The sequence below is a fragment of the Perognathus longimembris genome, chromosome 6 (genome assembly GCF_023159225.1).
Source record: "Perognathus longimembris pacificus isolate PPM17 chromosome 6, ASM2315922v1, whole genome shotgun sequence".
In the NCBI taxonomy this organism is placed as follows: Eukaryota; Metazoa; Chordata; class Mammalia; order Rodentia; family Heteromyidae; genus Perognathus; species Perognathus longimembris.
This window is the reverse complement of record NC_063166.1, coordinates 29,672,311-29,691,179: the sequence shown is the minus strand read 5'-3', so window position 1 is coordinate 29,691,179 and position 18,869 is coordinate 29,672,311. Positions and strand designations below refer to the sequence as shown.

The window sequence follows — 18,869 nt, the reverse complement described above, 5'->3', positions numbered from 1 at the left end:
TGGTCATTTGAGTTTTTTGCATGAAATAAATCCCTACATTGCATCATGCCCAGCTTGCCCTCTCATCATTGAAATCATGGAGCTTGAATTTGGACTGACTCATGATCTGAAGCTCCTGGATATTTAAATCTTATCACTGATGTCATGTTCAGTTTCCAGACAGTTGACTAAATTAATTCTATTCACCTCATTCTCCATCTCCCTGACTGAATCAGTGTTGTGGTAGCTATGGAGAAGACTCTCTGGCAACAAACTGTGTGCATTTTCCAAATTCTACTGAATTAAAAAACAACTAGTTCCACATTATGCTTGGCAGATTCCAGACAATATGAAAGGAATTGTATAGCATGCATTTAGGATACAGGATACCACTTAAATCTACCAAATAATGAATGAAAGACTAAAACCTATGTTTTCCAATGTATCTCAGTCTACCACATCAAAAATGCAGTTATATAGGTTAATGGTCTTGCTAATATTACTTTTAGCTGGCAAGAATGAAATGTCCATCCACGAGATTTAAACAACAGTGTACTTCATTTTCTCATGTAAAAGAAGCTTTGGAATATCTAAGATGCAGCGATATAAGCAGTAAACAAGAGGGTGCTGAGCTGCCTGCTCTCTCATTCCTCTTCTTATGGTATATTATGTCTTAAGCACCTTCAAAAATAGCATCCTTATAGCAATGACCCCAGTGGGGGGGGGGGGGGAATGAGAGTAAAGCAAAATGTGTTTGCTGATATTTTCCCATATCTTAGTGGCCAGATCTGGGCCCCTGATCAGTTGCAAGTAATAACAGACTTTGGAAGTGTCTACCAGTTTTTCAAACATTGGAGGCAGAACCACAAGAAATATGGTGAGGGGGTATAATGGCTTTCCTATGTAGACCAGGCTATCCTTGAATTCATTGTTGCTTTAGCTTCTGAACAACAGATTATGGGTGAACACTACCATGCCCTTCTAGAGACAGCTTTTAAAAATGACTTCACTAAACATCTACAGGAGCACTAATAGTAAGCATGGAAGCTTGAGCTAAAGAGGAAGTGATATTCATAAAAACAGGAACAAAATCAATCTGTAATAGAAAACTCTTCAAGAGTCCAAAAGACTGGAGAACAAAATTGTGCTTGATAGTCCAGGTTATCAAGACAAAAAATAAGGAGAAAATTAAAGAGTCTTCCGGGGGGTGGGGGGCATGAAGAATGGAGCATATGGAGTTGATGGGTATATTTAAAATTATTTAGCAAATAATGAAACAGCATTACTCTTCTATCCAATGCCAGAGTTGTTTTACTCTGGCCATAGTGCAGACACAATGTCAAAGTTAACATTTGAGGCTGGCTCTTTTGGGGACAACTCTGTCATTGTTTTGACCTGATGGGTCTCAGGATACATGTTGGCAAAAAGACAAATTGTATTTTGAGGTGATTGTAAGTACATTTCTGTTCACCGAAATTCCATTTAACCCCTAGAAAGGAAGCATGAAATAAAAGGATCATGGGTGTATCATGAGAGCCTTTTCTAAAAGGTAACATTTATTTTCAAGTGTTTAGATTGCCAAGACAAGGATTTCTCTCCAATGTACAATTCATCAACCTCCTTACTCACTGTAAAATCAATCTGTTCTGTTTGTATGACATAAACAACAAGTCATTTCTCAGGAATGAGGCAGACCATATGTGAAGGTGTTTTAGAGAAGCACAACGGGGAATACGCCAATCAAAGAAGCATCTGCATTTTATTTCAATGTCAAATCACATGTGTGTTATAAAAAGGAAAGTGTATCAGTTGTATTAAAGAATAACTTTGCTTTATGGTTAACCCATCCCTTCCCTCAGCCACATATTCAGCCCAGCCACATAAATTCCTGGCCAGGAACACAGGAAAAAGCTCAGACTGTGTGGCCAACAACGTGTGCATTTTACAAACCTCTGGGCATCTGTCCATTCCTCACTTCCGTGGAGACGGAAACTTGTACTAATCCATTAAATGGATTTTCCCAAGAATCAGCACTTTCTTATCAATGTATTGATGAATATCAAAGTAGCTTGCAACTTGTGGGAAAAAGAAAATTCTAAAAGACTAACATTGTTTTCAGGGGAATATATATATATATATATATATATATATGCAGCAAAAGGAAGTGGGTTCCAGACCCTTTTCCATTGCTTGTTAGCTCTGTGACTGAATTTCTATAGGTTTCAGCTTTATAGAATTTGTATAAAACTGACAGGGATGAACTAAATCATCCCCAAGATCCCTTTGTTCTCTAAAAGTGGGTAATTCTCCAGTTGCTAAAACCACCCACTGCATTTGAATAGTAATGGAAACATGTAAGGTTGTCTTGTTACCAAAATTTGTCCCCAGTTGGGAGTTCGATAGCTCTGAAAACTATGTTAACTTCCTTAAACCACTGGAGTGATACTTGCTGCTTGCTAACGCTCATTAGTGAGAATTCCAGAGGTATTTAACACATCATCTGGCTTGCTTCTTTGGAGAAATCCCCTGTACAAAGATGAAGGCAGTACAGGCAACCTAATTCACTATGTAGGCGATGAGATTCTCTAGCTCTATTTAAATAGGCAAATGGTTGATTATTTATGTACTTAACTTAGTGGACACTATAAACTTTTTCCCTAAAGTCTTCACTGCCACAGGAAAAAAAATTAATGAAACCTTCCCAGTGGGTTATATTTATGTTTCTAAAATAAAATGTTCCTCCCTTTTTCTTCAGGGGTCACACACCAAGATTCTCCAATGAATGTCCAAAGACATGGATGACTGAACACTAAAGACACTGTATGTTTTATCTGTGCAAGCATGCTCTGATAAGGGATAGTTTATAAATTGGGCACAGCTAGCTACTAAAAATAAACGAATATGCTAGGCATCAGCAGCTCATGTCCCAGCTTCTTGGGAAGATATTTAGAGAATCAGAGTTCAAGGCCAGCCAATGAGGAAAATATCAATCCACAAAATCTCAACTTCAGAAGAAATTTGGGTTAGAGAGAGACATGTCACAGTAGTAGTATCATTTATGAGGAAGCTGGCTGAGCAAACCACAAGGCCCTGAGTTTAAGCTCCAGTACTAGATAGATGATAAACAGACAGACAGACAGACAGACAGACAGATAGATAGATAGATAGATAGATACATACATACATACATACATACATACATACATACATACATGCATGATACATGATAGATAGGAATCAGATAGGTAAGTAGATACTGGATAGATAAAAAATAGAAATATATAACTATGTAATGCAGTAAAAGTATATTAAATATCTTGTGATACTGTTGTCTCGGCATTTTTGTGATGTCTTGAAATGGTACAGTGCAAGGGGATGAAAGAAAGTATAAGCAGTTCATGAATATATGCACTGTGGCCCTGCCCCGGTTACTCTGATTATGGAGCTGGCTAAATGAATGAAGATCATGGTCCAATACCATGTGTATTCACAAGACTGAGGAATGATTCTTAATTCCTGACTGGATAGAAAAGGATGTTGCAAGATTTTGTCATGCTACTCAGAACAATTTAAAACTTATGAGTTGTCTATTTCTGGATCTTTCCATGTGTTATTTTCCTTCATGGAACTGAAATCACAGAAGGCAAAAGAGCAGATTAGTAGGGCTGCTATGTGTGTTCTTGTGTATGCATGTAATTTCATCCATTTAGCTTTCATGACTTGTCCTTGTATGAGTTTTCTTATTTCTCTCATACATATATCACCTATAGAGCATAGCGATAAGATTCCTCTATCTCTTGGTCTATAAAACCTAAGTGTAAACAAGAAGGGGTAAGAAACCCATGGTCCATAAAAGAATTGTCACAGGGAGCATGAAGATGAAATGATTCTAATCTAAGTTCTTGGGAGGAAAGGGAATTTGTGTTTCTAAATAGTGAAATATAGGGCTGGGAATATGGCCTACTGGTCAAGTGCTCGCCTCATAAATAGTGAAATATAAAAATCCCAGGGAAGAGCTATGTAGCTTGGTTTATTCTGTGTGTTCATTCCTGGGCCAATCATAATGACCATAAGCACATAGCATATAACAGACAACCTCAAGGAATATGTGTGAGTGGATAGGGCTTTATTATCAGAAAACAGAGGAAGGGAAGAACTCTTGGGAACAAGCATACTCATCAGGAAGAAGCAATAGCCACCAGGTAAGTTGGCTTACATAATCCATATAGTCAGCTTCAAGTTTTGCTCCATTTATCTTTCCTACAGAAATTTCTTCTGTAAATAGCATTGTGTTTTCTAATTGTCCTGAGTTTTGAACTCAGGGATTCATGTTTTCATGGTTCATTTATTCATCTGGCAGCTGGCTTTTAACCATTTGAGCTATGTATCTAAACCCTTTCTTTTGGATTTTTCTGCAAGGGCTAACTTCCAACTGTGTAGTCCTCCAGATCTGAAGTCACTCCAGTAGCTAACATTACAAATGTGAGCCATGGATACCTGGTATCAATGTTCCTGTACCACCTTCCTATATTAAGTGCTTGCAATTTACAAAAGCATGAAGATCTCATTTCATCTAAAGATGAAATAAGAGAGATAAGTAAACTACCACACTAGCATATATCTGAAGGAAAAAAGTGTAAACAGTGTGAATAGAAGTCTTGCAACCCAATACATTTGTTTCCAAGACTGACAGACCCTGTGGAGTGTTGTCTGGTGACCAAAGTAGGGCACAGCAAGGGCATTCTCTTCTACACACTGAGAGGCAACTTAGTTGGGTATCTTCTTGGTTGAAGACAAAAAAACCAAACCATTTATCAGTGTTATGACTACATTTGAAAGCATTGTTTTTAAATTACTGGTACTTATAGATGAAACCAACCTGCATTTGACTGACTAACATATCCTTAGATTGAAAAAGAAATGGGGAGGGAGAGCTGCTTTGCTGAAGTTTTAATAATTGCCAAATTTATTCAAATCAGCAGGATTAAATGAGGTCTTTGCATTAGAGGAGGAATGGGTTTAGGCGTGAGATGGTGCACTCAAGTCAGAGGAAGAAAACACATACACTGAAACTTGTTGCACTGGAGCAAATACTTCCTACTTGATGTCATATGTGTCTTTGAAGTTGGGTAGTACAGTATTCTGTGTTAAATGCATTTTATGAGGATTTGGAGAGAATTTAGGTAAAGGCTGCCCCAATAAATGATTTACTAGCTCTAATAAAACATCAAGGAAATTGTTCAGATTGTATCTCAGACCATTTAAAACAAAAGTTTTATAGAGGTCTCAGCTGCTCACATATCCTCAGCCCTGGTTTAAAAAGAAATGGGAATGGTGGTTAATTATTCCATATTATGCTTAAAAAACAATAGCAATTTCAAGAGGAGGAAGCGATCAGAAATAAGTAAGTTAGTAAGGCAGAAAAAGGGATTTGAGAGCCCTCTCTGGGAAGGTCAAGGTGATGCTGAGATCTTCATCATGTACTTCCCCCAGTACTGAGATCAGCCCAAAGAACTCAGGGTGGCTGGAACACCAAAATGAAGTCAGATATACAAAATAAGAAATGGCCTGAGAGAGACCCATGTCCAGATGACAGTCCAATTTTCATTACTGTGACTAAATACCTGGAATAAACATTTCCAGTGAAGAAAGTTCTATCTTGGCCCTTTGTTTGGCCACTTTGTTTCAGAGTCACTTGGCTCCATTCTGGGGGCCTAGGGTGGCACATGAAGGTGCCACTACGAAGCTGCTCCATCGGTGCCAGAGGCTGCTTCCTTCCTGACTGCTGGAATAAAACAGAGAGGAAAGAGCCAAGGTCCCAATCCTCCCTTCTAGGCCACACCCTCAGTGGCCTGACTTCCTTCCTTCCTCCAGGATCCACACCTTCAAACGGTATCACACACTGTTGATGGAACCTTTAGAATATATTTGGCCCTTTGGATTTCCAAACTATAACAGCTTTGTCTTTAAAACTTTGGAAAATGCATTCCCTATGACAAATTATTTTCAATATTAATAAAAAAATATGTAGTTGCCTTTGCTATTAATCCGGATCCTCCATTCTCTCTACAGGAAGAATATCTTAGGTACACAATCTCCTGACTTTCACAATAACCATAAATACTCATAATATAGGAATTATTGTTCCAGTGTGAGACAAGATCAAACAGCTTCATGGGGGTTCAAACACCTGGCCCAAGGATACACAGCAATGGCAGAACTGGAATTCACACTCAGGAAGATCTATGACAAAGCCCAATATCGTCATTTCTTTTCATTTGCACATTTCATTCAATGTATATTTGTTGAGCCCTATTGTAGGAAGTGTACACAGAAGGGAATGAAATAAAAGGTGGTAGGTTATGCTTCTAAAAATACCCATGACTACCTACCTTTTCTCCCAATGCTCTCATTGAGATGTTACCTTCTTGTTGCTTCATCAAAAAGTGAGGTTCCCTAATTTGGATGGCCCTGCTAAGTTATTTTGCACAATAAAATTCTTCTCGTGAATTCACAGCTCTCAAAATTGCAAGCAAATAGAATTGGTTGTAGCAGGACACTAGCCTACAAAGTTCCAGCATGAAGCACTGACTAATGAAATGTATCAGAGGCCCAGTCAGAAAAGGAAAGCAAAGAGAGATGGAAATGGGGAAAATATTAGTCTACGGATATGGAATTTCACTTAGACTGGAAGAAGGTCAAGGGTTTACCTATGCAATACAGTAACTACAATTAATAGAAATATATTGTATTCTGGAAAATTGCTAAAAAATATACAATTATTTTCTTAGATAGGGTTTCACTAAGTAATCCAATCTGGCCCTGAACTTACTATGTCATTCAGGGTAAGTTTAAACTCCTAATCTTCCTGTGTTAAGCTCCCAAGTGCTGGCTTCACAGGCATATGTCACTACACCTGGTAAGAATAGAAATTTTGACACACATACATATACATATATACACACATATGTAAGTACATGAGGTAGAGAGTATGGTTAAAAAAAAAAAAAACTTGAGGGGGCTGGGAATATGACCTAGTGGTAAAGTGCTTCCCTCATATACATGAAACCCTGGGTTTGATTCCTCAGCACCTCATATATAGAAAAATCCGGAAGTGGTGCTTTGGCTCAAGTGGTAGAGTGCTTGCCTTGAGCAAAAAGAAGCCAGCGACAGTGCTCAGGCCCTGAGTTCAAGCCCCAGGGCTGGCAAAAAAAAATAATCTTGATTTATGTATACATATACCAATGCATCACGTTATATGCCACAATATATAAAAGTTTTACAACCAGTGAGTAATAGTGTAAGTATGGCTATGAGAGAATGACAACAAAGCATCTATGATAGTGTAATGCAGGTGCAGGTAAGCTTTTTGGTAAGAAAACCCAGTGAACATTCTGGACTTTGAACCAGTGACTCCTTTCTTCCTTGAAAGGTTACAAAACAATATCATAAGTCACCAAGTGGATGTAAGTTCCAACAAAACTTTACATGCCAATGCATACCCTACAAAATGAAGATAATTGAGTGAAGGGGTGGAACTGGGGAGGGATAAAGGAGAATGGTAAAAGAGACAACGTTGACCAAGTCATGTTGTATTCCTCAACTGCTTTGTTAACTGTCAACTCCTCTGTACAACTATTTAAAGTTTTTTTTTTTTAAAGAAACCTTTAACTCCATTAACAACAACAATAAAGGGGCAGGATTTGGTCAGTGGAAGACCTGGAGTCCACACCTGGGACCTAGGATCTCCATCTTTTTTTTTTTTTTTCAAATTTTTATTATCAAACTGATGTACAGAGAGGTTACAGTTTCATACGTTAGGCATTGGATACATTTCTTGTACTGTTTGTTACCTTGTCCCTCATGGCCCCTCCCTCCCCCCCTTTCCCTCCCCCACCAAGGTGTTCAGTTCACTTACACCAAACAGTTTTGCAAGTATTGAGTTCCTGGGGCACTTTAACTCTGTGTAAAATAAGAATGACATTGGGATGTTCTATATTCTGAACTTTTGAATGTTATTCCTGAATGGCAATAGGGAGTGGACTCATCAGAAAAATCCTAGAATATTGGGCAAATTCATGAGTTGGAATTTACCTTAATTGAGGGTTTTTTTCTAGTTCTGTTAAATCTCAATCAAGAACATAGCACATAAGACAACTCCCAACTGTCTCTTCTACACTTCAACAGCATGTACCTAGAGCCTCAGTCTGGAAGATGTTTTATTAATTAAACCTAGTATTGTACACATCACCCCCTTCCTAAGTGATGAACACAAACTTAAGAGTTTTTGAAGGAGAGCAGGCATATCATTTGGAATTTCATACAGTATCTCTTGTTTGTTTGTTTCTCTCTAAAAGAGGCATGCATACTTCTTGTTTTCTGGGCCCTTCAGCCCCTCTTCCTCTCCGTCAATTAATTGGCCATAGACCTGCTTAATCTAGAAAGCTACTCATGCTTGGTCCTGGACGTCATACTCCAGCTGCTTCTAGAGTGCATGCACTTGAGCCTCTGCATGTAAGCAAAGGAGTTTTTTTAAAAAAAAGCTATGTGATTGAATAGATGAGATTTCAGCTGATCCCATGACCTGCAAAGAAGGCTCCAGGATGGAGGAGTGAGCACAAACCTTGAGGATCAAGTCATAGAGCACATATGGAAGCCACTGAGGGAATGGACTAATTGGACGGAGAAGCAGCAGGTAAAAACAGATGGGATTTGGCTACTCTGATTCCTCTCCTTCCCAAATATACTCCCTTTGTCACACTCCCACTGTGCTTCTGTGGTGCACACACCATTGTAAAATCCTTCATTCTTCTGGGAGGCTCCCTTCCTCATTCTTTTATACTCTTTTCAGTCTTTATGCTTGCAATTTTATAAACTGATACCAATGTAGTTACCACCTTAGAGAAAACAGTGACTATGGTCCACTTAGAGGTCAAGCAGACAGAGGCTTCTAGTGTGTATCCAACTACTCTCTCAATCCTGTCTCCAACCACTCTCTCAATCCTGTCTTCAGGCTCTTCTCACACCATCTGGTCACTATTTTGCACACTGTTTTCTCCCTAAGATGTGGCCCAAAGAACTTTTCAAAGAGCCTTTCTCCCTACTGGACTTGGCCATCATCTTCCCTCTATTTATGCATGTAGAACTTAGAACATTTTAAAAAATAATTGCTCAATCGTAGTAGAGTTTTACATATCCATATCTCTAGAGTCTATGATAAGCATGCAATCAGTTTTGCTAAATACATTAATAATCAGGGAAGAGAATGAGTAAAGACCTGCTGCTGCTGCATGTACTGTATTTGAGTTTGAAAATTAAACAACAAAAAAGACAGAATGTAGTCACTCACCAAACTGAAACCTGATGTTTCTCCAATTCCTCCATATAAGATGTATCCTTTGAATAATCTTCAAGTTCTCTAGATGGCCAAACCTTTGATTTCTCCTTCACAGAATGGTTCATGAGGCTGTCTCCCTTGCCAGAGAAATTGATAAGTGAAAAAAACAAAGCATGCTGTTAACAGCAAACAGAAAGTTCACTTAGACTAACAGACATTTGCTTTGGGAATTAATCAAGGAGCATAAAGGGCATTGTTAGTTGCTGTCCTTCCATTGAAATGACTGTTCCACACTCCAAGTCCTCTCAAGAAACACTTACTTCAACTACGTACAGACCGTGTGCGTTTACTTTTGTGTTATCTCACATTAAATGGCTTTGGTTAGACATTGATCTGGATATATTGAATTCATTAACTGCTTTGTTAAGTGACGACTCCTTTGTACAACTATTTAAAGATAATTTTTAAAAACATTGTTACAATTTTAAAAAAATACACTCATGAGCATGGCATTATACTTAAAACGGAATTTGGTTGCAAGTAAAAGAAATATAGCTAGTCCTGGCTCTTAGCCAAAGGAATTTGAAAGACGACTTGAACAACTATTCTGTGGAGAAGGGGGGGGGGGGTGGGAATTAACTAAATTTCAGGAACAAAGGAAATCAGGATGAGCTTGAAGAACCTCCCAGAACTCTGCTCACATCTACACCCTGCATTCTAGCTTTGCCAACAAGAGTAATGGAGCCTCACAGCATGGAATTTTGCACAACACCACCAGTGTGTTCTAGTCTTAAACAATGTCTTTAGATATAATTTACTAGAACTTGGGAGAACTGTGTGATTGATGATTCAAGCAAGACCTGGGGAGCCCCATGATAGCAGGGACTGCGAGAAAAAGATCAACAGGACACCTCTTCCTCCTCCACCAAAACAGCTCAACTTTTACCTCTTTAATATATGGAAGTCTTCCGGAAGATATTAGTACAAAATGCTAGTGAGAAAAGGTAGGTTGAGAAAAAAAAATCAGACAGAAGAGCAGCATTTAGGCTTGGCTTAAATTTATGAGAGTCATGTTACAACTTTACCCTTCTTTCTCTATATGATTCTAATTATCATTTGTGAGGTGCCGCTTGCCAAAAAAAAAAGATTCTTGATATCAGTTCATACAACTTTTAGCACAGCTCTGTAGTTGGAGTATTTTTGCAATTGCAAAATGTTGCTTTGGGTTGGCAAGTTTCAATTACCAGAGAAAGCTCAGAGAGAAATACAGGCAGACTAGATGTGTCAGCAATTCTCTATGATCTCAACCTGGGTCACTTCTTTTATTGTGAAATTGATTGCTTTGATTACCTTAAGAACAAAATCCAGCTATGACAACCATCAATTTGAAATGCCTTTCCTTGCTGTATTTTTATCTTACTTTTTTTCTATAGCTCTTAATATACTGAATGTGTTCTGACCAGATTTTTTGGCATTTGGATTTTTTTTTTGGTCAGTCAGGGAGCTTGAACTCTTAGCTTGGGTGCTATCCCTGAGCTTCCTTAGCTCAAGGCTAGAGCTCTACCACTTGAGCCACAGCACCACTGCTGGTTTTTCTGGTGGTTAATTGGAGATAAGAGTTTCATGAACTTTGCTGCACCAGGTAGCTTTGAACCATGATCAAGATCTCAGTCTCCTAATTGGCTAGGATTATAGGCATGAGCCACCAGCACATGAGCACTCAGCAGCACTTGAATTCTTAATTATTCCATTCCTAAGTAAATTTAAGAGGATGAAAGTTCTTGAAAAATTAGGAGAGCTGTAAATTGTCCCATGTGCTCTTATAATCATTTAAATTATGATTTGATGGCATTTCTTTATAAGTTACTATCTTTGTTTGATCTCAATTGGTAGAAAGCTGAAATGCCTATTAATAATTATGTCATAGGTTTGGTTAATCTACCAGAGCTTCTCACCTGTTAAGTTATAGGTGCTTCATGATAGAGTACCTCATATGGACATCTGTTTGGTTAATCTCCATGTTTCTATCTGCTTCTTCAATTGAATTACAATGAGAATTTAATGGGATAGAGAACAGTTTTAATGTCTCCTATAGCATCTGACACAACAAGAAATGCAAACTAGATGCCCAAGAAACAGCTATTAGAGGTCATTTTACCCGTACTTAGATTACAACTTGCAACAGTAGATATTTCCCCTAGATGCTAAGGGATAAAGCAAATACCTATAAATTCTAAAACTTTCTAGAACTACCTATAAAGTTTTGCACTTCATTTCAGGTATATCTAAATAAATATACAAAAACTATTCTTCAAACCAGGCACCTGTAATCCTATCTACTCAGGAGGCTGAGATCTGAGGATCAAGATTGGAAGTCAGCCCTGGCAAAAAGTCCATGAGGTTCTTATTTCCAAGTAACTACTAGAAAGCCAGAAGTGGAGCTGGGGCTTAAGACACAGAGCACAAGTAGCCTTGAGCAAAAGAGCTCAGGGACCGTGCCATGAGTTCAAGCCCCAGGAGTAGAACACACACAAAAAAATCTTTAAATGAAAATTTTAGAAGACATAAAATTATAAAAACGAATTAATCTCCACTCAAATGGTCCCCAACGGGTACAAAAGCTCAAAGAAAGATGTTTAATTTTACAAAAGAGGTGAATATGTGTAGGAAAATTCTTGGATTATTACTAGGGTAAATGAGCTGCTCACATAATGGCTGAACACCCTAAATAGTGTGATAAGCACAAGTTAATATCCCAACTCTGTGCCTGATAAATAAAATGCCAATTACAATATTATCAACATTTAAAAGACAAAATGATCATCTCTGGCCCATTACAATTTTAAGTCCTATTTGTACCCTGAAACCAGAGATTATATGAGACAGAAAAAGAAGTGAGAAAGATAGAAAAAGAAAGAGATTCATCAATAATATCTATATTTTAAAGAAAGAAATCTGTATTAAAAGGTTTTTAGGGAGAGAGGAAGATGGCGCTGTCACAATAGGGAGGCACCCCAACTCGCTCCAACCGAATAGTGAGCTGGGAACTCCAGCACCCAACACCCCATCAAGAGTCCAGCAAACCCAACAACCAGAAGCAACAGAGAAACACAAGAAATGAAAAAGAACAAAAAAAGAAGAGCCTATAAACTGCACAGAGCCGGAAAATCTCTGGGGTACCCACCCTCTCATCCCCCACTGCCGACCCCGGCCCAAACAGTGCCAGGCTGGGAAAGGGGACCCAGCGCCTGTAAACAGGACCACAGACCGTCTGCGACCAGAGAAGCAACAGCTGAAAAGTCACGCCAGGAGTGCAGAGTCCAGACAGCAGGAGCGGACCAAATAGCCGGGAACAGACAACAACAGCAGGGGAACCGGCGGCGCAGACAGGGAGAGCCGGACGGGGAGAGCCGGGATTGCCACCACCAAATGACTTATGGCCACACCCCAGCACCCCAGCCCCGAAAAGCCCACAGCAGCTTGGGACACACACACAATCCAGGACCAGTAAGTTCCCCATTGCCCCCCTGCCCCCCAATGGGAGACCAGCTCAAGCAGAGACTCAAACCCTACAAAAAAGCTACAACTCCTTCCCTCCCACTCCCTACCCCGAGGGAACAAAGAAGCCCCATATCTGGTGGCTCTAGGACCCTACAGCCTCTGGGAGGACACAGGAGATAGCAGAGGTGGAGCAGCACCCAACAAAGTGACCAGGGAACACCTTAGACAGGTGTGCCCCAAAGCCCCAGCTGGGGAGCCTGAACCTGTCCACAGCAGCTGTGCCCCCACCAGCAGGGACCCAGGAATTGGTAGGCCTTGGAATGCCACCTGAGGTGCCCTGGGCCATGCAGACTTTTTGAACAACAGTTACAGGCTTGCTGGTGTGCAATACTAGCCCAGCAGGGACACCTGGGCCCAAACACGTGCCCCCCTCACAGTGTCTGTGGGTACCAGCCCACGCCCAGACACTTGAACCTGCTGGGGTCCATGCATACCGCCCCCCACAGCAGACTTGCGAGAGGGCACAAGCACCCTCCAACAACTCGGGACAGCACGCCCCCAAAAGGAAGCACTAGAGTACACACGCACATGGCCCCCGGAGGGCCAGCGTGGGCCAGCGTGCTAGCCCTCCAGCAAGAAGATCTACTGCCCAACCCCCCGCGGGAGCACACAAGTGGGCAAGCTGCCCCCTCAGCAGCAACACCTGCTCTGATAGGCGCACTCTGCACAGGTGGGCGGACCACCCCTCAACAGCAATATCTGCTCTGACAGGAGCAATCCACACAGGTGGGTGAGCTGCCTCTCAGCGGCAATTCTCAATCTGAGTGGGTAAAGAATCAAAGAAGAGAAAAGTCCCCATGCCACGCTGAATCAGCGACCCGCAAACCCCCATCAGGGGCACACTAGGGTCAGCACAACACAGCGGCAGGGCACAGTCCTGAAGAGAAAGACACAGAACCTACCCAATTGCATTGAGGGTGACCACCCTGGCAACAACCAAGACGATCATGCTCACCCACTGGGCAGTAAGTTTCAACAGCCAAACTCAAACCCAGAGCCAGGACACAAACAAGTCTCCACTGACGGACCAGCGGGAACCAGCACAAAACCAAGCCAAGATCACCACCTACAGGTGCAGATCTTCAGATGCGCAAATCACAAAGAAATATTACAAATTTCCTGAAAGGTCAAGCCAATTTGCCTGTTCCAAAAAGTAGTATGACTAAAGAGGAGATGGAGAATAAAAAAACAACTGAGGCTAAGATAGCAGAAATGATGGAAAGCCTCAGGAACGAATTCAGAAAACATTTCCAGGAGTTTAGAATGGAAGTCTCGAAGGACCTTCAGGAAGTCAAGAAAGAAATGGAAGCAAATATGGATACAGTGCACTCCGCTGTTAAAGAAGACCTTGACATCCTGAGAAGCGATATGCATGAAAAAATAGATTTAAAATACAACTCTTTTTTTTTTTTTTTTTTTTTTTTTTTTGGCCAGTCCTGGGCCTTGGACTCAGGGCCTGAGCACTGTCCCTGGCTTCTTCCCGCTCAAGGCTAGCACTCTGCCCCTTGAGCCTCAGCGCCGCTTCTGGCCATTTTCTGTATATGTGGTGCTGGGGAATCGAACCTAGGGCCTCGTGTATCCGAGGCAGGCACTCTTGCCACTAGGCTATATCCCCAGCCCAAAATACAACTCTTTAAAGGAAGAAATTTCCACGATCAGAGCTAATCTGGCACCCATAAATAGCTCACTGACATCCATAAACTCCACACTTGAAGCCACATCACAAATAATTGATCATATTGAATCCCGAATCTCTCTTTTGGACAACAATGCAGCTGATAAGAACCAGAAAATTACCACACTCCAAACAACGGTTAAACTCCAAGGCAGACTAATCCAGGAGCTAGTGGACAAAGACAAGAGATATAATCTGTGCATAATTGGAATAGATGAAGGAGCCGAATACCAGAGCAGAGGGCTACAACATATTTTCAATAGTTATTGCAGAAAACTTCCCTAATCTCACAAGGGACCTCACCCAAGTAACCGAAGCCTATAGGATGCCTGGCAGACCAGACCCTAGAAAATCCTCACCCAGGCACATAATAATCAAGACTTCAGATCTCAAGAATAAAGAGCAAATTTTGAATGCAGCCAAAGAGAAGAAAGAGATATATTACAATGGAAAAAGGATCAGGATCACAGCTGACCTCTCCACACAAACCTACAAAGCATGAGGAGTGTGGAAGAACACAATCCAAGTCCTCCAGGTCAACAATTGCCAACCCAGAATTAGATATTCAGCAAAACTAGAATTCACCTTTGAGGTAAAAAACCAGATCTTTCCATAGCAAAGAGGATCTAAAGGAGTATGTGAATAAAAAAGCAGCCTTATAGCGAATTCTAAGAGGGGAACCCACCCAACAGAAAGCCTACAGGACCCCCAGAGAGAAACAGAAAGAAACTACAATAGCCAGAGCTCAACAGAAAGAGCCGCTCAATAAAGAAAAGAAAAAAAGGAGAGGAAAAACAGGCTAACAGGAAAATGGAAGGGAAAAAAACACTCTTATCCATGATCTCTTTGAATATAAACAGTATAAACTCTTTGATAAAGAGGAGCAGACTGACAGAGTGGATCCGTAAACAAAATGTTGCTATCTGTTGTCTTCAAGAGACCCATCTTACAGCAAGGGACAAAAACAGGCTCTGAATGAAAGGATGGAGCAAGATCTTCCAAGCAAACGGACCTACCAAAACGGCAGGAGTAGCCATCCTGATTTTAGACAAGCTGCACTTCCCATTAAAATCAACTCAAAAAGACAAAGAAGGGCACTACATTTTAATACAAGGAAAAATCCAGAATCAAGACATCACTGTGATAAATTTATACTCACTGAATAAAAGAGGACCTACATAGGTCAAGCAAATTCTCATAGAACTACAGAACAAGATAGACCCAAACACAATCATTGTGGGAGACTTTAATACTCCACTCTCTCCAAGAGACAGATCCAACACCCAGAGGATTAGCAGAGGAGCTGAGGACCTAAGTCACACCATATCCCAAATGGATCTGATAGATCTGTACAGTCTTTCACCCTACAGAGACCCAATACACATTCTTCTCAGCAGCCCATAGAACATACTCCAAAATAGATCATGTCATAGCCCACACAAAGAACCTCAGCAAATACAAAAGTATTGACGTCATCCCATGTATTATATCTGACCACAGTGGAATCAAGATAACCCTCAATAACAAAAGATACCACAGAAGCTATACAAATACTTGGAGGCTAAACCCCTCACTGTTATCTAACACTTGGACCACAGACCAAATTAAGGATGAAATTAATGAATTCATAAGCCACAACGACAATGAAAATACATCACAAAGAAACCTATGGGATACAACTAAGGCAGTACTAAGGGGCAAGATCATTACCCTCAGCACTCACATTAAAAGAAAGGAAGCAGAGCAGGTGAATAACTTCACGATGAAATTAAAACATGTGGAGAAACAAGAAATGATAGAATCTAAAATGACTAGGAGGAGAGCGATCACAAAGATTAAAGAAGAGATAAATCTGATTGACCATTCAATAAATAAATAAATAAATAAATAAATAAATAAATAAATAAATAAATAAAACTAAAAGCTTGTTCTTTGAGAAAATGAATAAAATTGACAGACCCCTTTTAAGACTTACAAAAAAAAGAAGAGAAGAGACTCATATACATAAAATCAGGAACTCCACCGGAAAAATTACAACAAATACACATGATATTCAAACAATCATAAGGAACTCTTTCCAGAACCTCTACTCACTAAAAAACAATAATTTTACAGAAATGGATAAATTCTTAGAGAAGTATCAACTGCCCAAACTGAATCAAGAAGAAATAAATCAACTAAATAAACCAATAACTTACAACGAGATACAGGGGGTAATCAATAGCCTCCCAACAAAGAAAAGCCCAGGCCCAGATGGATTCACCAATAAATTCTATAAAACCTTTAGTGAGGAGCTAATATCAATACACCTCAAACTCTTCTGTGAAATAGAAACAGAGGGAGAAATCCCAAACTCATTCTATGAATCTAATATTATACTCATCCCCAAACCAGGCAAAGATCCAACAAAATAGAGAACTACAGACCAATATCATTAATGAACACAGACACAAAGAAAAGATCAAGAAAATTATACATCATGACCAAGTAGGCTTCATCCCACAGACACAAGGATGGTTCAACATCCGTAAATCAATCTATGTTATTCACCACATCAACAGACTAAAATCAAAAATCACATTGTTATCTCAGTCAATGCCCAAAAAACCTTTGACAAAATACAATGTCCATACTTACTAAAAGCTCTGGAGAGAACAGGAATAGATGGAACATTCCTCAAAACCATAAAAGCCATATACAACAGACCAACTGCTATTATCGTATTAAATGGGGAGAAACTAAAATCATTCCTCCTAAACTCAGGAAGAAGACAAGGATGCCCACTCTCCCCACTTCTTTTCAACATAGTGCTGGAATCCCTAGCCATAGCAATAAGGCAAGAGGAGGACATCAAAGGGATCCACATCAGAAAAGAAGAAATCAAGCTATCCCTATTCGAAGATGACATGGTCTTATATCTGAAGGACCCAAAAAACTCAGTCCCCAAACTCCTACACCTAATAAACCATTTTGGCAAAGTAGCAGGATACAAAATCAATCCACAAAAGTCAGCAGCTTTTCTGTACACCAGCAATGTACAAGCACAAAAGGAAATTATGGTAATAATACCATTTACAGTAGCTAAATAAAGAATAAATTACCTAGGGATCAACCTAACTAAAGACGTGAAGGACCTATTTAATGAGAAGTATAAAAATCTAAAAGGGGAAATCAAAGAAGACACAAGGAGATGGAAAGACCTCCCATGCTCATGGGTAGGCAAAATCAATATAGTGAAAATGGCCATATTGCCCAAATTGTTATACAAATTCAATGCAATCCCCATCAAGATCCCAGCTACATTCTTCACTGAAATAGAGAAAGCAATCCATAAATTCATATGAAACAGCAAAAGACCTAGATAGAATAGCCACAGAAATTCTAGGCAAAAAAAAAGCCTGGTATCACAATACCAGACTTCAAGCTCTATTATAGGGCCATCATAACAAAAACAGCCTGATATAGGTATAAAAACAGACCTGAAGACCAATGGAATAGAATTGAAGACCCAGAAATAAAACCACACTCTTACAGTCAGCTGATATTTGACAAAGGAGCTAAAGACATACAATGGGAAAAACAGAGCCTCTTCAACTACTGTTGCTGAGAGAACTGTGCAGCCATATTCAGAAAACTCAAAGTAGACCCTAGCCTATCACCATGCACCAAGATCAACTCAAAATGGATCATGGACCTCAATATCAGACCTGAATCCTTGAAACTGCTGAAGGACAGAGTAGGAAAGACACTAGAACTTATAGGCACAGGAAGGAACTTCCTGAATAGAGTCCCAGGGGCACAACAGATAGGGGAGAGACTCAACTAATGGGACTACTACAAAATAAAAAGTTTCTGCACAGCTAAGGACATAGCCTCCAAACTAGAAAGACAGCCAACCATGTGGGAAATGACCTTTACCAGCACAGCAACAGACAAAGGCCTAATATCGGTCATCTACAGAGAACTCAAAAAACTAAGCCCCTCGAAGCCCAGTAAACCAATTAGGAAATGGGCAAAGGAGCTAAAGAGAGACTTCACAAGAAAAGACATAAAAATGGCAAAGAAACATATGAGGAAATGTCCAACATCCCTGGCAGTAAAGGAAATACAAATAAAAACAACCCTGAGATACCACCTCACCCCAGTTAGAATGGCCTATACTCTGAACTCAGGCAACAACAAATGCTGGAGGGGATGCGGGGAAAGAGGAACCCTTCTCCATTGTTGGTGGGAGTGCAAATTAGTACGACCACTTTGGAGAACAGTTTGGAGGTTCCTCAAAAAGCTCAACATAGACCTACCCTATGACCCAGCCAT

The 18,869-nt window shown here is 40.1% G+C and overlaps 1 protein-coding gene across 1 annotated transcript in view; it reads right to left on the bottom strand.

Moving 5' to 3' along the window:
* Positions 1-18,869, bottom strand: part of LOC125353670 — a gene marked incomplete at its 5' end in the record, with an annotated part of 258,574 nt that overhangs the window by 121,554 nt on the left and 118,151 nt on the right. Inside the window, one exon of the mRNA XM_048349341.1 lies at positions 9,329-9,492. Within this exon, the coding sequence (XP_048205298.1) occupies positions 9,329-9,492 (164 nt within the window). The remainder of the gene's footprint in view (positions 1-9,328; positions 9,493-18,869) is intronic.